The sequence below is a fragment of the Martes martes genome (assembly GCF_963455335.1).
Source record: "Martes martes genome assembly, chromosome: 13".
In the NCBI taxonomy this organism is placed as follows: Eukaryota; Metazoa; Chordata; class Mammalia; order Carnivora; family Mustelidae; genus Martes; species Martes martes.
The window spans coordinates 14,137,167-14,164,038 of record NC_137901.1 but is presented as its reverse complement, the minus strand read 5'-3'; the positions used below and the strand labels follow the sequence as shown (position 1 = coordinate 14,164,038).

Genomic DNA, 26,872 nt, shown 5'->3' with positions numbered 1-26,872 from the left:
TAAGTTAGATGCTCATATTTTAAAAAATCCTCTTAAACAGAATCATGTTGGGCTCCTGGGTGGCTCAGTGGGTTAAGCCTCTGCCTTTTGCTCAGGTCATGATCTCAGGGTCCTGGGATGGAGTCCCGCATCGGTCTCTCTGCTCAGCGGGAGGCCTGCTTCCCTTTCTCTCTCTCTCTCCGCCTGCCTCTCTGCCTACTTGTGATCTCTCTCTCTGTCAAATAAATAAATAAAATCTTTAAAAATAAAAAATTAAAAAAAAAAAACAGAATCCTGTTTTGAGGCTCTTGAACCATTCTGATTACTTACCTATAATAACTGAGTTATTCAAGTAATTGCTTATTTCTTGACATTATTTTGCTTCTGTTGGACCTACCTTTTAATCTTTTTAGACCTCACTTTCCCTATAATTAATTTTGATGTATCTATTTTACTTTAAACTGTTCAATTATTTTTCAATAATTTGTTAGTGTTTTTGAAGAAATAACATTAATTCTATCATAGTGTAGCAGATTGTTACAAATATGATATAATCCTGTTTGAAATTATGTCAGATATGCTTTGACATGATATATTTCTATATGAAGTACAAATATCCCTCACAATTCATATTTGTATGACTCATGGGTGGGATACAGTGAGAATTCCAGCAGAAACTCCAGATAGTGAGAAATACCATATTACCCAAACTCATTTATTTGTTGGTTGGTATATTATGATAACAAATAGGAGTCCAGGGGCACCTGAGTAGCTCAGTGGGTTAAGCCTCTGCCTTCAGCTCAGGTCATGATCTCAGGGTCCTGGGATCAAGCCTGGCATTGGGCTCTCTGCTCAGCAGGGAGCCTGCTTCCCCCCCAACCCCCGCCTGGTGCTCTGCCTGCTTGTGATCTCTCTCTCTGTGTCAAATAAATAAATAAAATCTTTGGAGAAAAAAAAAAATACAAATAGGAGAGTCTGGCTAGCAAGGGATGACCTTTATCTGATCTGTCCTTAATATATTGTTAAAAGCCTTCGGCAGCATAGAAAGGTAATAACATCTTAATTTTGTCTTTGAGCCTTTTTAAAAATTATGTGTATTTCATGTTCTCTTAAGTTTAATAATAATTATTAAACCATTAATATGTTTGAGACAATTCTGTATATTTGTGTCTTTTTAGGATGTTAGTCACTATACAGGAGTTTCTGACTAACAGTGAATGAGGTGTTGGCATGCATTATTCATTTAATAGCCATCAAAAAGTGTTCTCTTAAAAAAAAAAAAAAGTGTTCTCTTAATAATAACTTGGGATCTATTAGGTTCTGTAAGATCATAAATTTTATTGATATGTTTGCTAATTTAAAATATGTTGGTTATATATTCATGTTTTATTTACATAATTTTATAAGTTCTTCAGTTTTCCCCCCAAATTTTTAACGTATATTCTTGGGACCCTCCCTGGTTATAATATTTATAGTATATTTTGCCTTATCTTTCTGGTCACTGGTTTTTATACTTTATATTAAGCTAATGTTTCTCAAACTATGGGAATTTTTAAAATTAAGTATTTGATATTAGAGATTAAATATGTAAGAAAGATGTTCGGCTCAAGCCTTAATGTATTTTATGTCATTATTCTCTGGTACTCATTATTTCCCCAGTATTAATCTATTAGTTGCTTACTCCCTGAAGGAAACGTATTTGTCATATTTACTATTTCATAGTTATAAACAGTCTGGTAGATTTAACAAGTATTCCTATTTTTTTAAATTGAATTCAAATATGTATTTTGTCTGACATCTTTGGGCCAATTTTAATTTAACCTAAATGAAATTTTACTCTTCATTAGCAAACTATGTCATTACAGTATTTGCTTATTAACTATTTAGTTTCATAAAATCTTAATTTTTGAGATTTGTTTAATTCGTTCACATGTGACAAGAATTTGTTTCATTTTTTTTCTTAAAAAAAGATAAAGTTTTTATGGACATCGGGGAGGGTATGTGCTATGGTGAGTGCTGTGAAGTGTGTAAACCTGGCAATTCACAGACCAGTACCCCTGGGGCTAATAATACATTATATGTTTATTAAAAAAATAAAAATAAATTATTTTAAAAAATAAAAATAAAATAGTCAAACAAAAAAAGATAAAGTTTATAATAAGGTAATTAAATATCAGGAGGCAGAATCTTAGTTTCCTTTGGACAGAACAGTTAATTTCATAAACTGCCATTTTTCACGTGATTTATTTTGCTTCTATTATTTATAGTGACTAGGTTCCCTCGGCCTATGTCGCCTCTTCAAGATGTATCTACAATAATCGGAAGTCGTGAGCAATTGGCAGTGCTACTACAACTTTATGATTACCAGCTGGAACATGAAGGGACAACAGGCTGGGAGACTTTACTATGGGTTGTCAATCAGTTGTAAGTTACTGCCTCCCTTTTCATTTCATACACCTCTATCAGTTGAATGGAAGATAGCTCACTGTGTTTAGCCTTGGCACTGAGGGACAAAATAGAAAAAATATAACTTAACATAATTGGCATTATCTGTGATAAACTTCTTTCGGAGAGGAGATTTATACTACTGGATATGTAGTTGTTTATCTATGCAAAGGGTGCTGCTGAACTATGTCAGAATGACCTGTCTGCTGCCTTGTAGTTGTCTAATAGTGGTGATGAATTTTAAACTACATCCAGATTCTCATTGTTGAAGCTAAAATGAATGCCACGTTAGCCATGCTCTTATGTGAAGCATCAAATCCCGTAACTTATGTCTCAACTTCATAGTTAGAACGCTACCATTAAGGTTCCTATATTTTATGGCAAGCAGTAAAAATATAGAAGCAGTTTATAGAAAAGAATATAAGCTTAAAACCTTCCAAAGTACCTCAGACTACTCCTTTGATTTGCAAGTTTGCTGACTATGAAAAGCAAATCAATGGGCGCCTGAGTGGCTCAGCCTTAGGTCTTGATCTCAGGGCTGTGAGTTCAAGCCCCGTGTTGGGCTCCATGCTGGGCATAGAAAAAAAAGAAAACAAAAGCAAAACAAGAGGTTGTTGGATTTGCATTGTTTCAGAAATTGGCCAGGAAACAGAAATTTATATGTATCCCCTGCCTATTTTTCTTTCCTTTCACATTTAGGTTGCCACAACTTATAGAAATAGTTGGCAAAATTAATGTTACTTCAACTGCCTGTGTCCATGAATTCTCCAGATTTTTCTGGCGCCTTTGCCGGACATTTGGCAAAATTTTTACAAACACTAAGGTAAAAACTTGTATTCCATGTTTTCTTATGTGCAAGAGATACAGAAATGTAATGTGTTAATTAATGCTGTAACAGAGTAAATAAAAGCATGAGCCCTTCCTTTAGCCTAATTATCTTTTAATATCTTAGAAAAATATGATAGTAAAAGAAAATTCTAGTCAGTAATATTTTCATCTTTACTGATTTTCAGATGATTTAGCCTAAACTTAGTTTGTATCCAGATTTGGGTATAAGATCTACTCACTGTAGATATCTTGAAGATTTCCAGCATAGGTATCAGTTAGGGAACTCAACTGCAATTCTTCGATGTGCTCCTCCTGCTTTACCATCTACCCCAGATTCAGGGGGGTGGCTGTTTGCTCAGCACACTTTGTCAAAACTCCAGGCTATGGTGGAACCAAAGTAGCTTATACAGAGGACTTGCTGCAAGGATCCAGCTCTTAGAATAGCATGGACACTTGAGATTAATGCTGCATCTTTCAGTCACTACCAGCAGTATTGTTTGTCACGTTTGCACATCCAGGTTATTTTATAGTTTTAGACAATTAAAACCAGAATGTCCTCAGATCCCAATTTCCTTTTTAATCCATTTGTCTTGCTGGCATATTGTTAAGCCAGTTCTTTAGAGACCTCATAAAAACATTAAAAGATACAGTTGCTATAATCGAATGCTAAACAAGATGTTTAAAAGGTAAGAATTTTGTGCAGCTCTTTACTTCTAACTGTTACTTTACTCTGTAGTTACTGAAATATTTAAAGTAAAGTAATTTGGTATAGCAGACTGGGCAAAATTCAGAAAATGGGTTATAACATTATTATGTTTGTGACCCATAATAAATAATTAAGTTGTCTGGGCATGTGTGAAATCAAGTCACTTCCGTGTGTGAAATGAAAAGTCACTTCAGTGTCTTTGTTCTATGATTCTGTAGATTAATCTTTTAACAGGGGCTTCACCTCAGCTTAAGTTGAATATGTAAGTTATCATGCTGACCTGCTGATAGGAGGGCAAAAACCAGACCTCGATACCACTGTAGAAGAAACAGGATCATTTTACGTTTTTAACTAACATCTAATTGTTAAATATAATTTGATCTTATGGTTGTCAACATTGGCAATCAAATTGTTTGACAACTCTGAAAGAAGTGGCTATTATTAAAAAAAAAGAGAGAGAGATGAAAAAGAAGTAAGTAGGAGTCTGCTTTAGCATTTAGCAGTTAAGTGGTTGGCTTCAGTGGCCTGAAATCTAAAATTTGTGATAATGTTAACAAAAGAACTGAAATAAGCATTTACTCTAACTTAAAAATTATAATTAAATTCTGTATTTGATGTTTAAATTTATATTTTAAGGAAGTTAAAATCTAAGCAGATGGTTATTACATGATGAATATATTACTTATTTAATACATTAAATAAATGGAATTTCCTTTTCATTCCTTTTAAATAAGCAAATATTTAAAAAATAAATCTAATCATATGGTAATATTTACCTAAATAATCAAGTTCAGTTTTAGGAGGTATCTATTTCAAGCACTGAGAATCATCTTGGAAATTATTTTAATTTAGTGAAGGAAACCAAAGGCCCTTGAGAAAAACTTACTGACTTGAATTGATTTTGAAAATACTTTTTCTCTAAAGGTGTTGTTTTCAGTAACTTGCCTTTTATTTTATTCTAAGCCTCTTAGACATTGTTATATTTCTGACCACTCTAATAGTCTATAAAGCAAAGCAAATAAATACTAGCAATAGTAGTAAAACGTTTAATCATCAGTTGATACATTGGATCTAAAACTTTGTATCTTCTTTGGGTTGCTTAGGTAAAACCTCAGTTCCAGGAGATTTTAAGACTGTCTGAAGAAAACATTGGTAGGTTCATTGTTATTACTTTTAAAAGCAATTGAATCTCTTCACTCAGGAAAAATACTGTATTTGTTATATGCACATTGTAAACTAGCAAGTACACATGAAAGTACACGTGAAAAGGAAAATTTGTTTCTTGGTTTTACAGCTGTGTCACATCTAATCTCTTTCCTGTGAGACTGTGGTAGTAATATTTGTTAATTTGATTATAAATATCTACCTTCTTTGTAATTAAACTGACCTAAGTCTGAGTTTCTCAAACTGAGTACTTGTACCCTTACAGGTTTGAAGTGGTATATTCAAGATACTGAAAATTATAAAATAAAGGGCCTCTATGTCATAATTAGTTATTTAAAACTTTTAAAATTAAAACAAATATAGCGGAAGAGAATGAATGGTATGCATATACATTTTTAAAATGAAACTACATGCTTGATTGGGGAGTTCTAGCCTCTGTGTTGTTTTCACTCATCTGTCTTAAGAAGTCTAGTTATAGCACCGTTGGCCTAAGAACTCATTTCTTTATGGATCTTATGTCCCTGTGTATTTTTCTAGTTCCTAAGAATTGAAAAATGTTAGAAAGGAAAATGTATAGCCTCCCTCTTTTTTTTTTTTTTTAACTTTGTTGATTTGGGATATATAGATAATTCTTATCTCAGTTCAGTCCTTCCTTAGTGATTTGGTTTGAGTGATCTACAAAACTCCACCTTGAGCTGTCCTCAGAGAGAATAAAACATGAGATTTTTTTTTGACAGATGCTTCTCAAAATTTGTATTTTTTTAAAAGGATTGATGTTTGGAATGCCTAGTAGTTGGTATTATCTGTTCAGTTATTAATTCTGATGATAAATTAGTGAAGAATTGATTTACATATTTTAGAAACTGACAGCTTTTAGAATTATTCAGTTAGCTCTGAATGTTAGCTGTTCATGTAGGAAGAGATTATTAATCCCTGTATATACAGTCTGTATCTCTGAATCCAATTTAGACCTATATTCCTAACCTCAGATTTAACTCTCAAATAGCACAGCAGTATTACCCCCAAGGAAAAAAAAATTAATCTTATTAAGAGATAAGCAAACCTCAAATACTAATTGATGTGAAAATGGAACTTTCTTTTTTGTTATAATTCTTTCAGTGCAGTTAGTTAAATTTCTTTATGTACTACGTACTACTTTCTGAAAAGAATTTGGAGCAATATAAAAAAAGAAAAAAGTAATAAATAATTTGGGGGTATGTAAAAGCAAATATAAAGGACTTAAAATAGTGCCTAAGGAACAATAAGCAAGAGATGTTGGTACAACAAATAATGTCATACCATCTCTAGAAGTGCTTTTTTGAAAGCATCTACAGGTGATTTTATCTTCTCTTAAAATAGTCGCAGGGTACTTTCCTAGGGTTAAATGCTTTCCTCTCTTCTACGGCTTTACTTAGCTAGAATTTTCCCATTGAAAATAATCAGGGTTATCTGGCTGAAAAACACTATAGAAAATGCAGGAGGTGCTCTGGAACTAGACTGGTCCTAGGAAGCTAGGTAATATCTCATATCTAGAAGCAGATAAATAATACGTACATAGGTGCCTTTTACCTAAGTACCTTTATGTTTTACTGTAAATTGAAAGTATAAAAATGTAAGAAGACCTGATTTTATGGATTGGCACTTCGGAGACTTCAGGAAAGCGCTAACTTCTAAGTATGGAAATGGAAGTATAGCATCTCATTTTGGTTATTAAAGTTTTTTTCCCATCTACCAAAAATGTTTATGCTAATGGCTTTATAAAAAGTACTAAGTTGTACTTTTACAACCACCATTGGATATATGTTTTAATCAAAATCATTTTCCAAAGTAAGGATAAGATTTATGTGTAAACCTTCTAGCCATTTGGAATTTTAAGTATAATTTGTGTTGTGACTTTTTGCTTTATGTTTAAAATATGCTTAGATTTTTAAAATTATTTTAATGATTTTAGATTCCTCAGCAGGAAATGGGGTCCTCACGAAAGCTACTGTCCCCATTTATGCAACAGGAGTCCTTACATGTTACATTCAGGTAAGGGGAAAATTCTTTGACTAGAAAATATAAAAGCACTTTGTGTTTAGAAAGATACTTAACTTTATGCCTTTTTAATGTGTGTACAAATAAAAGTGGTACCCATAAAGGAAACCAAAATTTAAATATTTGTCTTACTCAGTAAGTAATTTACTAGTGGAGAGCATATTTGAATAAGTCACCTCAGCTAGGGTGACCAAGCTTCGGTCTCCACGTACAGTCTTGGGGTTTCTCTCTTTCCACGGGACTTCTAGAGCAGCAGAGCCAGACCTAATACATGGTGGCTCGGGGCTCCTAGGAGTGCAAAAGCAGCATCTTCTAGGCTAAGGCTGAGGCCTAGAATCAGCACATCACTTCTGTTGCTGTCTCTTGATTATAGAAAGTTATAGGCCCAGCCCAAATTGAAGAGGAGGGCACTAAACAAGGACATGAATCAGGAGCTGTGGTGCGTTGTGGGTCACAGTATAACAGACCACCACACTCTACTTAACCTTATTTTAAGGAAATAGTATGATGTTGTATTGAGGTTTATCAGTCATTTTTAAGTGTGAGGCAGTCTCACCAGTAAGGTGAAAGTATAGCTTCAGGATAAAGCATTTTTAGAGATTAGATTGTGAGGGGCACCTGACTGGCTCAGTCAGTACAACATGTGACTCTTGATCTAAGGGTCATGAGTTCGAGTCCCACATTGGTTGTAGAGATTACTTTAAAAATATTTTTTTTTAATAAATAGAAATCAGGGTGTGAGAATCAAAAAGGAAGGCCTTTTTTGCTGAGTTTTCCCCTATTAATACCAAAGGTTTCTTTTGTCCTTTGAATTCAAAGTAAAACAATTCATATTTATTGTACTCTTCTTCTAAAAACAGGTTTGAGCCATCTTAAAATTTCAAAATATAGTCTTTTAAGAACACAGTAGTCTATGTTTCAACAAGCATGTAGCTTCTTACCACTAAGACATTGCAAAGATAATTTTTAGGAAATGGATTTTCTGTTAAGGGGATAACTTTTACTAGTTTGTATTTAAGTATTTATTGTCAAAATTAATGAGAACTGAAGTTGGTAAAAATTAATTTTAATTTTAAAATATGCCTTATTATGTTCTAAACCAGGACTGTCTTATAAAATTTTTTGCAACAGCAGACATAATCTGTATCTGAGCTGTCCAATAAGGAAAACACTAGCCACATGTGGGTATTAAGCACTTGAATAGTGCTAAGGAACTGAATCTTTTATTATACTTAATTTTTTTTAAGATTTATTTATTCATTTATTCATTTGATTGAGAGAGGGAACATAAGCAGGGGGAGAGGGAGGCGGAAAGGAGGCTCCCTACTGAGCAGGGAGCCCGATGCGGGCTTGATCTCAGGACCCTAGGATCATGACCTGAGCTGAAGGCAGATGCATAACGACTGAGCCACCGAGGCACCCTTACTGTACTTAATTTTTAGTCTAAATTTAAATATTATAAAGAATCACATGTGGTGAGTGGCTACCATATTGGACAGCACAGGTCTAAATCTATGAATCAGGATAGTCTTTGTCCTCATACCATTGTGGTCATAGATATGGTGAATAAATAGCTTTAATTAAAATACTTCTAAGACTGGATATTTCCCCATATTTGATGAAATTTTCTAATTATAGGTAGGAAATTATTATTTTAGTTTTACTTACTTTGTTACAAATTCCTTATCAGTTTTTTTCCTCTCTAGGAAGAAGACCGAAAACTGTTAGTTGGATTTTTAGAAGACGTAATGACCCTGCTTTCATTATCTCATGCTCCTCTTGATAGCCTGAAGGCTTCTTTTGTGGAACTGGGGTAAAAATAATAGCTTGTAGTTGTTGTTTTTTTTAAACTCATATAAAGTTTTTTAAATTGGATTTATGAAATACATAATTTGAGTCTAAAAATATTGGCATACACACCAAATCTTTTGGGTTTTGAGGCCTAAGGATTTTTTTTTTTTTTTTTTTGGTTTCTGGTTTTGCTTATTTGTACATTCTTAATATTTTGTGATCAATACGTTGTAATAAAAGAATGGGAAAGACTGCAGGTGTTTTCTTGGAAGTGGTTGAAAAAATAAAGTTCAGATTTGAAGAAAATTTAGTTTTCCAAAACTGAAAAAGGAGCCCCAAGTAAAAACCAGTTCATTATGGTTTCCCTAATCCTGCTCGTAATCATATCATCTAGCTGCGATTGTAGTTTTATCTCTGCACTTAATAGCAATACAGTCTTGGGCGCCTGGGTGGCTCAGTGGGTTAAGCCTCTGCCTTCGGCTCAGGTCATAATCTCAGGGTCCTGGGATCGAGCCCCACATCGGGCTCTCTGCTCCGCAGGGAGCCTGCTTCCTCCTCTCTCTCTCTGCCTGCCTCTCTGCCTACTTGTGAGCTCTGTCTGTCAAATAAATGAATAAAATCTTTAAAAAAAAAAAATAGCAATACAGTCTTACATTTAGATAGGCTTCACAGCCAACTTATCCTTCCCTGTACATGATTTGAGTTGATCTCATTTGATCCTACAGTAAACATACGACATAAATAAGGACATGCATTGCTTCCCCAATTTTTGTAGATATAGAAATTAAGCCCCACAGAGGTTTAACTTACCCATCTGACTCTTAGTCCAGTGCCCTATCTTTTTTTCCTCCTAGGTAGATTTTCTTTTTCTTTATTTTTTTTAATAATTTTAACTTTTATGCTATTAAACAGTTGAAATTTCTGTCATAATTGCAAATGTTTGTAGAACCTAAAATTATAATTCCTGAATATGCTAAAAGTCTGTGGCTTTGTGAGGTGACTTCCTTTTTTAAAGAATCTTGGATATAACCTATTAAACCTACACAGAGTAATTTCATATGATTTGCCAATGTTTTTGTCATTGTCATTTTGTCAGTTTTGCCATTTTGTCATAATATTACTTATAAATGTAGTATTTTTCAGTACACCAGTGAGGCACTGTGGCTCTCACTTTTAACACCAAGTTTTTTCTTTCAGTGCAAATCCAGCCTACCATGAGTTACTGTTAACTGTTCTGTGGTATGGTGTTGTCCATACGTCAGCACTTGTGAGATGTACTGCTGCTAGAATGTTCGAGGTATGTAAATAAATGCTTCTCTCGGTTCAGATTATAATGATTTTCTTTGGAAGAAGGAGAAGGGAATGTTTTTTTAAAAAGGTTTTGAATCCTATGTTATGTTGATGTGTATTTTTTTGGCAGTAAACAGTATCTAGTTGTGTACTGTGTGATGGGGCAGAAATTTAGCTTTGATATATTTAAGAATGTTTTCTAGCCTTATTGGTTCCTTGGATGTTATTCTATTATCAGTTCTATTTCTCATATTTTCTTTTAAATCTTACTTAATTTCCATCCTTTATAAATCTTTCTGATTATACTTTTCTATTTATAGAGATAAAAGAGCTACTAAAATAAACTAAAACAATATAAGATATATTTAAAGTTGTAAATTATAGTTGGATTCATTAATCACATTAAAAAATCAGTTATTGGAAATATGAAAATACTTACTTTATTGACTACTTCTACTTATTTTCTCACATGTTGTATCTAGAATAACATCCCTGTACATTAACTGCCCATAGACTTATTAAGAGAAATTGTCTGTTTAACTACATTTTCTTAAATTGCCACCAACCCAAGTTAAGTATGAAAATTAAAACGCCTATCTTCTGAAAATTGAAATAGCCATCATAGAGGAAATTATTCCATAACCTACTTGATTATTTTATTTTGATTGATTTCTAGCTCTAGAACTTATATTTGAAGGCTAAAGTTGATAAAGTGTGTTCCTTATTTCTTTTTGCTACTGAGTCTTGCCATAGAGCCTGACTGCCTGGGTTCAGTGTCTGTCTCTGCCACTTAGCAGCAAGTTCAGACTTCTCTGTGCCTTAGTTTCCTCATCTACACAATGAAGATGATAATAATAAGTGTCCATCTCAAAAGATTTTTGTTAATATGAAATGAATTTATACTTGTGAAGCCCTTAAAACAGTGTCTGGCACATATTAAACTAAGTAAATGTTAACTGTCATTACCATTATTCTTTTTTTCTTATCATGCTATTTCACAAAGTAACATATAGTTTAGGGAACATATATCTATCTAAGCTAAAATTATCCCTAATATGCATGTGATTCTTAAAATATCTTAAAGCATTTATTTCCATAAAGAGAGTTGGTTAATTCAGTCCTTTGGATAATTTTTCCTGAATTTCAGAATTTTTCCACAATTTAAGATAAATTGTCATTTGAAGCATAGAGCATTGGTATGTTTAAAATATGTATCTAAGCAAATTTTTAAATACAGAAAATAGATTTGTGAAATCTAAAGAAAATTCCAGTTTTACCAAGGAGGTTGAACATCCTCTGTCCATGTTACTCCCTCCATTATTATACATATTTGATAAAAAAAAAAAACTATGTTCAAGTGTTCTTTGTCAAGTTGAATGCCAAATTAAAAAATCAGTTTGCTTTGTAATAAAAGTTCCTTGTGAGTATAAATAATTTTGATTATTCAATATGTTGGAAAAAAAGTCATCCACGAAAGAAAAAAGCATCCTTTTATATAAAGAACTGTCTTTAATACACTCTTCCCATAGGATTTTATTCTAAGACCCTAAAAGCTACTTCTTTCTCTTAAACCATTTGTTTTTCAAATTATGTATGCACTGGCAAAGTATACCATATAAATGAAAAAATTTAAGCAAATAAAATAAAACATCCTCTCTATTTTTGGCTCTTTTCTGTCTTATTTCTTATATGTGGCTTTTGCCTGGCTTTGGTTTCTACGGTTGCAGTCAGTGCTGGGTTGGAAGCTATACCTGTGCTCCAGGAGTTTTCAGTGTTCTTTCAGGTTGATTATGAACTTCTGAGTCAAATTTGAGAAATTTATTTCAATATTTTTTCAAACTCATTTATGATAAAAAAATTTTCAGTGATCATGCCAGTAAAAGTCATCAGTAGAAAAAAATAAAGTTAGTTTTTTGGGGGAGCCTGGGTGGCTCAGTCGGTTGAGTGCAGCTTAGGTCATGATGTCAGGGTCCTGGGATGGGGCCCCGCATCAGGCTGCAGCCTCAGCAGGGCCTCCGCTTAAGGATTCTCTTTCTTGCTCTCCCTCTGCCCCTCCCCCTGTTTGCCCTCTCTTTCTAAAATAAATAAAGAGTGGCGCCTGGGTGGCTCAGTGGGTTAAAGCCTCTGCCTTTAGCTTGGGTCCCGGTATCAAGCCCCACGTGGGGCTCTCTGCTCGTCTGGGAGCCTGCTTCCCGTTCTCTCTCTGCCTGCCTCTCTGCCTACTTGTGATCTCTGTCAAATAAATAAATAAATAAATAGATAAATAAAATCTCTAAAAATAAATAAATCTTTTAAAAAAATAATTACTTTTTTGTCAACGAACCTTATTTTGAACAAAATTGTACTGAAAGAATAAGTATGTTTCATTAGGTTTTTTTAAACTAATTCTTTATAATTTACAATTGTGCTTGCTTCCCCCTGCCAATCAAGTTAATTCAAAATAAAAACGTAAAAAGCGGGACATTTATAACAAAAGAAAATTTTTAATGTGAGACCAAAAACTGTTGAGAAGAAAGCAAGAAATGGATATACCAAGGACATAATAGGAGATACTTAGTGAAATTATATGCTAAATGCAGCTCTTGAGTTTTCAGACAGCAGGGCAAAAAGGGGAAATTCAGTCTGTCGTTGTTAAATAAGAGGTAGTATGTTACTTTTTGAAGTGACAGATTGTTATTGAAATTGATTTATAAGGAAATTGTCATATGACATAATGGATTTCCCAAAAGATGCAGAAAAGAACTTCATGGGATGATTCCTCATACTAGCTAAGCATGTAACAGTAGCCAGCTCAAAGACCACTGGGGCTTGTGAGACCCATGTGGCTGAGTCCATTTTCTAACTGCCTATTGCCTCCAAAACCTTGGACAGGTTACTTAACTTCTTCCCTAAGACTCCGTTTCTTCATATGTTAGAACACTGATATTAGTCATTGTACTTGGCTCACCAGGTTTAAGGTTCAAATGAGGGGCACTTGGGTAGCTCAACTGATTAAGCAGCTGCCTCCGCTCAGGCCATTATCCCAGGGTCATGGGATCAAGCCCTGTATGGGGCTCTGTGCTCAGTGGGGAGCCTGCTTCTCCCTTTCCCTCTGCCACTCCCCCTGCTTGTGCTCTCAAGTAAATAAATAAAATCGTTTAAAAAAAAAAAAGTCAAACAATACATTGTATGTAAAATGTATAACAAGCAATAGCTCTTAAATTTTCCCTTTTTTTTCTAGCTTAATAAAGAAATTACACTTAAAACTGCAGAGCAATGAAAAATTAACTTGTCCCCTAGATTTTCCCCCCCTTTTGAAATGCTTTTTGGCTGGCACGAGATAGCAGACACTTTAAAATACACTTTACTGATTCAAATCCAAGCTATCTTATTTATAAAGTGGTACAGAGAAGAAAGTTTTATTTAACAGTATTTGAACTTCTTTCCACTGTTTCTTTCTGCTTGATATCTACTATCTTAAGGTGGTAGCAAAAGTTCTTTTGTCATTTTATTCCAGCCTAATTATCCATGTATTTTTATAAAAGTTATTTCAAAATATGAAAGTAGATTTTAAAGTCAATCAGTTGTTAAATAGAATTAAGAATTAAATTAAAAATCCCATGTAAAGTGAGTTCTGCTGTCTCTGATATGGTGTATAGGGGGAATGTGTTAACATGCACACAGTGTTAGGCTTTTGTTACTAAAGCCCATCATCCATCTTCCATGAGGCCTAGATCCCTTACAAGGTGAACAGATTGATTAGCATTTAGGATTCATTTGTTTAATTCTGAAATTGAGAATGTAGGATTAGGATGTCGCCCTTTTAAAAACAAAATGTATACTGCCCAATATTGTCCTCTTCTTCTAGATTTAGGGTTGGTTGCTAAATGAATTATTTTATCATTAGATCATAGAAATAGGTTGGTCTAATTGTGCTTATCATATTTTTCCTATTCATTTGAGCTTTTAGAGAAATGTAAAATAACTATAAATGTTAACAACTTGGACTGGCCAAAACAATTTTTTAATTAATAATTTCTTCATTCAAATACATCATAAATCTTATATCTTGGAGTACTCATAATAATTAAACTCACATTTCTTGAATGCATAATCTTTGTCAGATATAGTACTTAGGTATATTACATGTAGTTAGTAGCACAATGATCCTTTAAGATAAATAACAGTATCACCACGTTCAGATGAGAAAACTGAGTTTCAAGAGATTATGTAACATATCTAAGGCCACGTGGGCTAAGTGGAGAGGTAGAGTCTGAACCCAGATCCAACTCCCAGACGTAGTACTTTCCACTTAGTCTGCATTATGTCTCTGTACCTAAAAAGAGAAAACTGTGTGATGTAAAAGGTTGGGAATTGTCCTGGATTTTTATGTTGACTTGCCATGGAACAATCAGAGCAGTTCAGTGGTGTCTGCTGGCCATTTGAGTTTGGTTTTAAAACAGTCCAGTTTGTACCTTGTTGGTCATAACAAAATGACACCAGATTTACTTCAACAATTTTAACCATAAAATCCAGTATATATCTTCTTTTTAAGTTTAAAAAAAAGAAAGGAAGAAAGAGAAGTTTTTTTAAAAAATTGTATTTGATTGAACACAAAAATTGCCTGGATACTTTGACCAAAAGTACAAACTGCCATTGAATTGGTGACAGACTCTGTTTTCGTGGACTGCTAGGCTATTTAAGCTTTATTCTCTTCTAAGCATTCTCTGCCTTTATAAAGCACTCTAGAAGCAATATTTGCTTAGCTTCTAATTTTGGTTTTGCTTTTGTGTTTTCTCTCTTTCTCTTGGTTGTTCCTTTCTTCTTCCCGTGGCACTGTTTGCTCTTTCCATGCATCACCTGTGAATACCCCCCACGCTGACCAATCAGCTGTTGGTGAAGGGGGTGAATGAAACTCTGGTAGCTCAGAGGGTTGTTCCTGCTCTCATTACTCTCTCCAGTGACCCTGAAATGTAAGTGTCATCCCTGCCTTTTACATTCAGCATCCCTTTCAAAATGTGCCTGTCAAGAAATAACCATCAGCTTTTAAATCCATTAAAGAATATATTTATCTCTTTAAAATAATAATATTGGATTATATTCACTTGATTTTAAACTTTATTATACTGTTCATGTATCTTTTTTTTGAATGTCAACCATCACATTTGGAGGCCATACATGAAAAGAATACATTATTATCATTCTCAATAAACATTTCCAAAACTTAGAATATGCTGATGGACTATTTCTTCCAAGCCAAGAAAGGATGCTCTGCTAATCTCACTAACATGTTGTTACCAGTAAGTATAGTGGCATGAACCAAAGGCTTAACCTTTTAATGTCTCATGTGGGTGACTAAACCAAGAAAGACCAATGAGTCTGCCTGCCCATCCTCAGTCACAGCTAACCCAGTTCTCATTCCAGTTTACCAAACCATTTTTTATTGCATGTTGACTGGTTTACAGCTGACTCTTCGAGGCATGAGTGAAGCGTTAGTTGACAAGCGGGTTGCTCCGGCCCTTGTTACCTTGTCCAGTGATCCTGAATTGTGAGTTCCACAGACTGCGACCTTAAGTTATCCTGTCTGTCTTTTTGAGCATTCTTCTTGGTCTGCTTTTTTTAAATTTAATTTGTCATTGCTAGAGACTAATACAGTATATTTACCTTGTACTTACTTTGATATGCATTTTAATAATCAGTTTTTCACCTCAAAGAAAGTTTCAGTTTCTTTCTTTTTTAATTCTAACAGCTCTGTCAGAATTGCCACAATTCCGGCCTTTGGCACTATTATGGAAACAGTTATTCAGAGAGAGGTAGGAAATTATTGAAATTTAATATCTGTGTACTGTTGAGGTAATGATACATTACACACATGCATCCAGTGGTAGGGGGCAGGGAGCATTATACCTCTTAGTTTATCTCTTAGTTCGTTATGGGCCAGAGGAATATCTCAGTATTGAAAATATGAGAGCCTTGCCCAAAGTATATCTTCATATCCTAAGGAAATCTCCATCTTTCTCCTCAATTAGAAAATTAAATATAAGCCAACTCTTAGATGTTCCATTTTAAGCCTAGCTGAATATTGCAGTTTTGAATAACCTTCAAAGCAGAAGGCCTTCTGTTCTCCAGTAAACTTCTAGATAGTCGACATTAATTCCTGATTACCAGTTTGCACAGATTTGAAGACAATTTTGCCAGATAACTTTAGGAACACAGACCTATTTCAGTTTCACAAATGGAGGCTAGAGGGCACCTCTGTTCTCATAACTGTGTCACTGATAGCAAGGTGCAAGTCTAGTGGGCTGATATCATGTCACTGCAGCGCATAGAACTGTGACAACCCTCTGTTAGGCCTGCTTCAGGAGATGATCAAGTTCTTTCTCCCTAACAGTGTATTTTGATTTAGAATCTTGTGATTTAATTTCAAGTTTATTACATTCTGTCTGCAACATTAACTGTAAGACACTTCTTAAAATTAGTATCAGAATTTCGTTCTTTATTATCAAATTGGACATGTCTTATACAAATGAAAAACCCTACAGATAGAAAATAAATCATTTGTGCACGTATTACATAGCCACTTAAATGGAAATAGACATTTTACCTCCCCCCCAAAAAAGGAAACACTATATTATAAAGTTCCTTTGTCATAAAGATTTTTTAATAACAAATTAAACAACTTAGTTTTGCGGGGGAGACGTTTTCCATCTTTTCCTTATATATTTCACTGGTGAAGCAACATTAAAAAGTGTCATTCTGCAAAGCTTGCAGTCTTGGCAGAATTTCAACATGTTCTTAAATCCTAAAATAAAAATGTCTTTTAGGGAAATGTGAGTAAGATATAAGTCATTAATGACTCATTGCTTTCAGAAGGTGAATAATTGGGTAATTTACACTGTGATTGGTTTTAAGAATTAAAATGTAGATACAAAATCATTATAAATTTTATGTTCTTCTCTACTGTGGGTGTTTTTGTTTTTACAGTTTGTTAGGGAATATTTATATTTTCAAAAAAATAAAGAAGAATTAACAAGCATAAACAAAAATGTAAAAACTTTCTGAACTGAAAGACTAAATAAGTACTTTTTAATTGCAAATTTTTCGTGTCATGTTGATATAAATCATTTGAATCCATGTTGCAAGCCATGATTAATGTATAACATTCTCTGTAACAACTCTACTCTATTTTTAATATTCTGTGAAATAACTGTACAATATCCAATTTTAAGTTGCTGGAAAGGGTGAAAATGCAGTTGGCTTCTTTTCTGGAAGATCCTCAGTACCAAGACCAGTATTCTTTGCATACAGAGATCATAAAAACTTTTGGTAGAGTTGGGCCTAATGCAGAACCGAGGTTCCGAGATGAGTGTAAGTTACATTTTTCTACCTTTTTTCCCTAAATTGTAATGTAAGATCAAAGCCAGAAGCTTCTCTCAGGATTTGTCTTATGTTAAAGCCCTTCTCCACTTTATCTTTCGTATACTGAAAGCTAAAAGTGAGCCACATTTGACTGTTGTGAACTGATCAGTAATACTATTCCTGGATAATTTTTATACTATATACTGACTGCTGTAACACATGAAAAGTAACTCATCAACAATTTCAAGTTATTTTTAAGACATTTTAAAATAACTGTAAATTTCAAAATACTTTACTGTGTTCTATTTAAAACTTACTATTTAATTCTCATTTTTAAGGAAATTTTTGTGTTTCTAAACATGTTCTTAAGAAAAATAAGCTTTTCTTCCACTTACCGTGCCATTCAGCTATGATCAATGATTTTGTTTTAATGCACAGCTTGTTCATCTACTAATGATTTGCATAATTATCTGCTAAAACATTTTCTCTAGTTTCTGTAGTAGCTCTTTTTTTTTTTTTTTTTTTTTTTCTGTAGTATTTCTTTTACTGTAGGCCTCAGCCTTTATGACGGGAATTTCTTTTAGTGGCATCAAAGTATCCAGTAATTATTACTCCAAAAGCATATGTCAGTTATCACTGCTATACTTCTTCAGTCCTTTAATTTTTAGCAATTTGACATGCCCTAGAGAGGACCACAAGTTTGGCTTCTTAAAGTCATTTTGGTTTCTAGAACAAAATTGGACTCTTCCACAGTCTAGTTGTTACGTATCTGGCCTGATATTTTTAATGTAAGTGTCATCAACAAAAAATATTGTTAGGAATTGGACAGCATTATCCAAAAGGCCTTTCGAGGGCATAACACTTACTGAGCTACAGAAACATAATCACGAAATGATTTTTTAATGGGTAATGTTGATGACATGAGAAAATAGCAATATTTCACGATTAGTTAACAGGAAAAGATTTGGCATTTTAGCTAGCAATAGGGATAGTTCCACATACCGTAACATCAGATTTATAGGCGATTCTAGTAAAAACTGTAAAGGTACTTTGACCAGCTTTGTTGAGGCTGTCATTGTTCTAAAGTGGAGAGACTTACGTCCTGGCTTTTAGATCAAGGAATTGGCTAAGTAGGCAATGAGTCTTTGGTGTGTGCCCATGTTGTCGAGTTAGTAACTCTCTAGAACATGGTCTAACCTTCTTGTGCACATTCAAAAGAAAGGTTTATGTATCGCAGAGAAGAAAGACATTTTCTTTTCATAAAGGTCCCGAAATAACAAAGGTTGTCTTGGGAATATTGACGATAGATGTTCCACTGCTTGAATAGGTGTAATAAACCACTTGTTATCCCTGTAGCCTTCTACAATTTAATGTATACCCACAGATATGTCTTAACACAGTCTTCTTTCACATTCTGGTACAACCAGATTTTTTTTCCCCCATTTAAGACAAAAAAAACCTTTTGTTTTCTTTTGTACTTATTGCCCAATGGCTTTCGTTTTATTTTATTTTATTTTATTTTATTTTATTTTATTTTATTTTATTTTTTTAAAGATTCTATCCATTTATTTGACAGACAGAGACCACAAGTAGACAGAGAGGCAGGCAGAGAGAGAGGGAAGCAGGCTCCCTGCTGAGCAAAGAGCCCGATGCGGGACTCGATCCCAGGACCCTGAGATCATGACCTGAGCCGAAGGCAGCGGCCTAACCCACTGAGCCACCCAGGCGCCCCGCTTTCGTTTTATTTTAAAACTTTACCCTGAAGACTTTAATGTACTATGTTAATAAATTTAGTGGTAGAGTAGAAGTCATTTTGACAAGGATTCCATACTGATATCCATCTTTATTTATAGACCGTTGCTTTTTAGGAGTTTAGAAGAAGGTCAGAGAATTGTTGAGTTGTAGTATCTTCCTTGGAGTGGCATTTTGGATATTCGTCATTCTATTTCTTAGAGAACAGAAGCCAGTGGACTTTTTTTCTTTCCCAACTCCTCATTATCACAGGACGTTTTGGTCTTGATTTTTTTTCAGAGGCCATTGGTTTTATTTGGAACACAATTCAGTCTTTTGTTGTTGTTTCTTTTCAGCTTTTTTACTTTATAAAGCCCTCTGAAAATGTTCGGTCATATGCTGGAGATTTTCTAACATGGCAGTTTTACATTTCAGATTAGTTGGGGTTTTTTTTAGAAGTTCTTTATTTCAGTTCTGAGCCCATTTACAAAAAGAAAGGATAAGATTCTCTTTACTTTGGCTGTTGGATCTACCCCAGATATTTTTGGAAAGTTTATTGAAATCAATTTTTATAAAGTCTCCTATGGATTGATTTTGTTTGTAGTGTAGACTCTATCTAATCTGCCCTTAAGCGAAAGGCTTCTGCAATGACCTTATGTTATACATTTCCTATTTTCTTTGCCCACTGAAGGTCAGTTGTAGAATTATGCATATCTTGGTTAGTAAATCTTTTAACCATTTTTGCCATCTAAGGAGTTATCAGTTAAATAAATTAATTGCTACAGATATGGTAGCTAGGATACTATGTATGTAATGAAATGTTGAATTTTGTAGTAAATTTTTGTCTATCTTCTGAGCTTTAGGAGGCTCTTAGATCAAGAGCCTTTAATTGGATCTAGAGTTTAAAGTAACTTATATAGATTTGTTTTCTAGTTAAGCAACTTTAAGGGGTTATTGTGCAGTATGGTTATTGAGTTTCTGAGAAAAACATTAAGGAAAGGATTACTTGATTAGGAGGTCAGAAAAGGAGCAGAAGGAATAAAGAGGCCATGTGTCAATAGAAAAAGTTCAAGGAACATTCTACAGGCTGAGGGGAAGTGAATCTCAAAGATTCTCTAGAGAGACTGTCTTAGAGCCACCATTTGTTGAGGCCTAAGCGTGCCAGTTAGTGAATTGGAGTTTCAGTGAATTCAGTGGGAAATCAATGAATGTTTGGAGTTTTTGTCTCCCAGTTTTTTTCAAGAGCTCCTTTTAAGTATCTTGTTATTAATTTTGATAAGTCAAAATACCCTAAAAATGGCCATTGTTAATTCATGGTTTTCATGGTTTGTTTGTTGTTTCATTTTTTGGCCATTTACTAACATAAGTGTAAAACGTGTGATTATAATGTCGGTTAATTGGGAAGCAGGAGGTTTTTCTAAGGGAATATTGTGGCTTTCACATACATAAACTCAATGCAAAATGAAAGAAGTCACTACAGTTGATCAGAAGTATGTGCTTATGAGTGGTGTTTTGGATTCCCTAACTGAGCAGAGATTAGAAAGGGGCCCTGTGAGCAATACTTTAATAGTCATTAGCCCTGCAACCATTTCTTCAAGGAACCCTGGTTTTACTGGGAAGTGGTATTTAGGAAACACAGTTTTAGGCCCTAGAGGTGCTCATTGCTACTGCATTGGATACTGTTCCTTGGGCCATCACTTTTATTTTAGTACTAGGATGTTTATATTTTTGAAATTTTATCTTATTCATTGAGACAGAAGGTGATATTGAGCCCTTTGAGTGACTTGAACTAAGCCATTGGTGCTATTTGACATTGGTCTTTCTAAGAATTTGAGAAACTAAAGCTAAGAATTGTTTTATGGAGTGAAATAATTTGATATTAGAAAAGAATAAGTATACTGTATTTGTCCTTTGTTTAGTAGCAGTGGTAATATCTGATTTTTAGAAAGAAACTTAATTGTAAAGATAATAATAACACAAGAGGTTGATTGTTTACATTTGTTTATTTGGTTTTCATCTTTCAAATTGGGAAATTTAATTTCAGTGAGGCCAAATAACCTGTAGACACCCTCATATTTAGGTTTTAGTGACAGTGCTATGGTCTGTTCCTTCCAAATGTTTTTATTCTGAAAAACATGCTTTCCTCTCTAGTAAGAAAAAGTAAGTGAAGGATTTGAAATCATCCAGAATTAAAATGAAATTTTAAAAATTTTTAAATGAAAAAAATTTTGTTTAATGTATGAGTATAGTGTGTACAATGTTTTAGATAAAAATCTAACAATTTCTTTTCTTTTTTCAGTTGTTATACCACACTTGCATAAGTTAGCCTTGGTGAACAATTTACAAATTGTGGATTCTAAAAGACTGGATATTGCTACCCATCTTTTTGAAGCCTACAGTGCACTTTCCTGTTGTTGTATCCTTGCTTTATTAATGTGTATCTATATTTATATAACCATTCTTACAGTGAACCTCAGTTATTAAAGTTTGAAAGGTAATTTTTTTTTCTTCAACTTACATAATGGTTATAGAAAATTAAAATTTGGTTTGACTTGCCCCACCACGTATTCTAGCCACTCCTAATTTTAAAAGATTATTTTAAATCCTCTGTGCTTATATGTTCTATAATTTTGAAACACTGACAAAAGTTTTATCTATGTTAATTGGCAATGTAACTGAGGAAGAAATGAGTTACAGCTGACGCTTCTCTTAATCAAAAGGAAGGAAGCATTGTATGTGTTCTGGCATTTAGGTTTTTCAATGAATGTTTAACCATCTGTATCCTGTGAAATGCTATGGAGAGATCACTTTCCATAGCATGGAGGTATAGTGCCGACATGGCTGATCACCTCCAGTGACGGTACAACTGAAGGAAAACTCAAAGATCATCTAACCCATGTCAACCACTACATTTTATTAATGATTAAACTTAAATGATTAAACTAAAGCTTAAAGCCATTAGTGACTTCTTCTGTTTTTTATAGTTGAAAGCAAAACTGTGACTAGAACAAAGAACTTTAGCTGTCCTGTTACATGTTCTCTTTACTATCCTTGACCTAGTAAAATAAAACGAAGAAGGAAGTAAAGATAAAGATGGGCAGAGTGAGCTCCAGCTTCTCTGCTTTCCCACTAAAAGGCAGGCGAGGTCAAGAAAGAGGAAATAAGAGATTGAAAAAGGAGTGAAAGGCTGAATATGCAAACAGAACTATAAAAGTACAGGCTAGACAACATACTCAGAGAATTCTGATTGTAACAGAAAAAATGACAGTAGAGACAGGTTCCTAGGAGAAAACAGAGGACAAAGGAAGGTTCAGGATTAATATTTTTTGTTCCATATTATTATATACCAGTTTGAGGTGATAAGTCAAGTGAACAAGTAATTTTGAATGAAATAAATATGTTCCAAAATACCACTGATTGGCACTGGATTCTTGATTGGAACATTCTAGTGGGAGGTCTTATTCTGAACAAATCAAGTAGGGAAAGTAGAAACATAGAGCTGTTAAGGAGCTCTTTGTCCTTTGGGATATGTTAAAACTTGAGTTTGGATGAGTAGTTGAGAGCATTTTATTTTTAGGAAACGACTATAGATTACCTGTTCATGTGGATGATGTAAGCTGTGTTTTTTATAATACAGTTTATAAAGTGGCAGAGACACCATATTTTGGTAATTTTGTACTTTGGCTATCCATATATCTTCTCTAAGTTTATTTCTACTAAAAGGAGAACTTACTATTATTCTTGATTTATCTTGTTGGCATTTTCTACTTAGAGAAGATAGAGGAAGCAAAAAGAGGAAGTGATATTCTGAACTGGCAAGGAAGAACTCTTTACTAATGGAGAAGTAACAAGACTTTCAAGAAAGTAATAATGGCGTGTCAAAGTTTGTATTCCAAAGCAAGAAAATACTGCTATGTTTATACCTTCCTAGACTTTGTGAAAATAGATGTTTAGAAACTGAAGCAAAAAGTTATGTATAACCTTGTATAGCAGAGAGTTTCTAAAGGAGTATGCCTTAAGGGAAACTGGAAAGTCAAAAAATCAAAAATTGTAGCTATATAAAACCAAATATTCCAAGTAGGCAAGCCATTGGCTTTTAAAGCACATAGAATCTGTATAGAAAGAATATTATTGTGTGTTTTAGTGTACACACAGTATAGAATAAATACAATAAAGTCTTTACACCAATACAGTAAAGGGAAGAACATCTGAACAATAGACCCACTTCAGTTACTTAAAGTGTTAGTTCTACATGAGTCATAATGTGTGCTTTTGTCAACAGAATGCCATATGGCCACAATAAAATCACATTGTACTGTGATCCAAATCTGTTCTGAGGTTCCATTGAATTCTGAGCTGATAGAGCACAAGAATATTCCTTTCAACACTGACATCACGTTTTAATAAGGACATGGAAAAACTATAACTTTTAACATTTAAGCATAGTAATAAGTCAAAAAATCGTGTTTTAAAAAAATTAGAAGGAATTTGGAAATGTTTAACCCAAGGAAGAGCTAGCTTGGGGATGAAAAAATAATTCAAAAATTATTTTAAGTGTTGTTACGTAGAAGCAAGTTTAGACACACTGTGTAACTCAGGTATAGAGCTAACACTCATAAGAAGGTTGCAAAGAGTCTGATTTTATAAGAAAAACTTCCTGGGGGCACCTGTGCGGCTCAGTCGGTTAAGCATACACCTCTTGATTTTGGCTTGGGTCATGATCTCATGGGTCACGGAAGCCCTGTTGGGCTCTGCGACCAGCAGGGAGTCTGCTTCTCTCCGTCTCCCTCTCCTTCTGTCCCTCTGTGCACTTGCTCTCTCTAGAATAAATAAGTCAATCTTTTAAAAAATCTTTAAGAAAAGCTTTCAAATTTAGCTATTTAAAAATGGAGGGATCTAAACTATGAATGTCCTGTCATTATTAGCAGTTAGAGGGTTTATGGCCGTCATTCACAGATGAGATAGAGGTGATTCCTAATATCAGATAGGATAAAATGACCTCTTAAGTTTCCAACCCTTAAGAAAGAGTGTGTGATTCCATAGGGAAAAGTTATAACCAAACAGTGAGTAGAAAGAGGAGGTGACGTAACTATTTACCTGCAAATAAGGCCATCTTCAGCTTCTTAATCCATGCCCATATTTCTCTAGATTGGACTTTTTTTTTTTTTTTTTTTTTTTTTTTTTTTTTTGAGAAAGATTGTGTGCCAGGTAGGAGAGTGGTGCAGAGGGAAAAGGAGAGAGAAGCTTGAGGAGGCCACAGCCAGTGGGGAGCCCAATGTGGAGCTTGGTTTCATAACCCTAATTAGATTGGTTTCATATTCATGACCTGAGCCAAAGTCAGGAGTCACTGGCTTAACCAACTGAGCCATCCAGGCACCCCAGTCAGACTCTTAACTACTAATTGAAAGGTCACTCACAGTTACATGTTGGTGGTGCTTTCCCTAGATCTAGAGAATAAGACTACATAGCCATTATGTTGCAGCCCTCTCTAGGACTATAGGGATTAGTTCAACCAAATGATGTCCATATTTTTAGTCCTTCTAAATATAAGTCACTCATTATAGGAGTCTTATTTACAAACAATATTCAAAATTGTGTTTGTTGTAAGTTTATCTAGGTCATAAATGTATTTTTTTTTCAAGATTTTATTTATTTATTTGAGAGAGAGAGTGAGAGCAAATGAGCACAGGCTGGAAGAGAGGGAGAAGCAGAAGCAAACTCCCCACTGAGCAGGGATCCCAGAACCCAGGGATCATGACCTGAGCCCAAGGCAGACACTAAACTGACTGAGCCACCTAGGCGCCCTGGTCGGAACAGTATTTTTAAGGCAGAAGTTATATATCAATACCGATTTTTTTTTAATTAATGAAATTCATTATAACTTTTTTTCCAAAAAGACTAGTTAACTCATCTTTATAAGGGAACTCAGTTACCTGCATTTTTCTCTTGAATATGGTATTTATAATACTAAATAAGAATTTTTTTTAAGAATTATTTTTAAATAGCTAACAACTATGATAAGCTAAGAATGTGCTGTAAATAAACAAAGCGAATTGTTTTCTTGAGAAATACACCTGCTTTCTTGATCCCTTTGAATGTCAGGATAATCAACTAAAACTCTAAAGTGACCACCAAATATAACTAGTACTAAATTTACGTTATAGTAAAAGTTCTCTTATCCAATTCAATTAGGACCAATAGTAGACTAGTTTAATAGGATGGTTAAAGCAGGAAATCAAGAAAATGGTTTATATAACTTATTTTAACTTAAAATACATGATCTTTTCTTTACCAATCTTTTGATGTAGGACTGAGGTCTTTCTTTTGTGTGAGTCTGCTTCACAGACTTAAATATTATCTTTGTTAGATAAACCACATCCATAATATAATTGTGATTTTCAGTTTAAGTTTCTTTAAAGAGGATCCAGAAACATTTCTGATACTGGGTATAGACCTTTTTTAGGTTTTTATCTTTTTCCTAATCTTTTACAGTTGTTTCAGGCATAATTAAACAGCACCATTTTAAGCAATTGGCCTTTACCAGTTCTTTTAAACTTTTCAACTTAGTTGTCATGGAAACATTAATTTTCTTACTTTTCATACTCATTTAAGCATCCAACTAAATTACACGATTTAATTTTTACACTTACCACATGTGTTTACATAACATGTAATTAAATTATGTAGTGTTAAAATAATGAAGACCACTGACATAAAGGGATTTGTGGGGTTAAACACAATTGACTCTTGGTAAGTGATTAACTCAACAAATGAGAATCATGCTTGAGGGAAACCTGTTTGCTCTAAGTGATCTGCATGCCTTAGGCATCATTTTTATTATTCTGTTGTTCTTTTGGATACCAGTTTGGTTTTTAATTCCCTTAACTGCCTTGTCTCAAGTCATTTCAGAGGATTTAATGGTTAATCACTTTTTACCTGGTCTTAGATGTTTACGCACTGACATGGAACATCTTTCTCCAGAGCATGAGGTAAGCCTCCATGATGATTAAGCCTCTGTGATTATCTGTGCCACCTTCATATGTTTTACTGTCTCCTCTACAGACTTGCATTCTTTATGTGAGGCACAATTATGATATGCTGTGCTTAATTCTTTTAAATCTAGTGTAGGGTCATTTTACAGCTTTACTTACTGGTTAGGAGATCTTGAAAAAGTCCATTAACATCTTTGATCCTCTGTTTAATTATGTATGGTTGGGATTACATGCCATCATTCACTGAATGTAATTAGAATCTAATGAGCTAATGTACATGAAATGCTTTTTAATCTGTAAAATGCTATGCGATTGGATCTCTGACCATTAACTTTCTTAGAAACCAAGTTTGCATTTTCTGTCTTGCATTTCCTTTTAACTCTTTTATTCTGTTTGTCTTCTTGTTTCCTCCAAAATCGCTTGTCATTTATTTCCTATTCTGTATTTTCAGCCTGTTTTATCTACCCATTATCATGGTAGGTTTGATTTTTTTTTTTTTTTCTGTTTTTCCAGCTTTTTACAGAGGAAGCTTAGATTATTTACTTTTAAACTTTTCTTTTTGGATACATGA

The 26,872-nt window shown here is 33.9% G+C and overlaps 1 protein-coding gene across 6 annotated transcripts in view; it reads left to right on the top strand.

The window, feature by feature from the left end:
- RELCH (RAB11 binding and LisH domain, coiled-coil and HEAT repeat containing) overlaps positions 1-26,872 on the top strand; it is a 118,124-nt gene that overhangs the window by 77,059 nt on the left and 14,193 nt on the right. For 2 of the 6 annotated variants that reach the window (XM_080821046.1, XM_080821044.1), the window contains exons 17-27: positions 2,247-2,403; positions 3,124-3,247; positions 5,062-5,110; positions 7,074-7,153; positions 8,866-8,972; positions 10,148-10,247; positions 15,685-15,767; positions 15,969-16,032; positions 17,449-17,587; positions 21,609-21,725; positions 26,210-26,298. In XM_080821046.1, the coding sequence (XP_080677172.1) occupies positions 2,247-2,403; positions 3,124-3,247; positions 5,062-5,110; positions 7,074-7,153; positions 8,866-8,972; positions 10,148-10,247; positions 15,685-15,767; positions 15,969-16,032; positions 17,449-17,587; positions 21,609-21,725; positions 26,210-26,298 (1,109 nt within the window). Of the gene's footprint in view, positions 1-2,246; positions 2,404-3,123; positions 3,248-5,061; positions 5,111-7,073; positions 7,154-8,865; positions 8,973-10,147; positions 10,248-15,109; positions 15,193-15,684; positions 15,768-15,968; positions 16,033-17,448; positions 17,588-21,608; positions 21,726-26,209; positions 26,299-26,872 lie in introns of those variants that run through there. The other 4 variants (XM_080821045.1, XM_080821043.1, XR_013967824.1 and 1 more) reach the window with 3 other exon arrangements.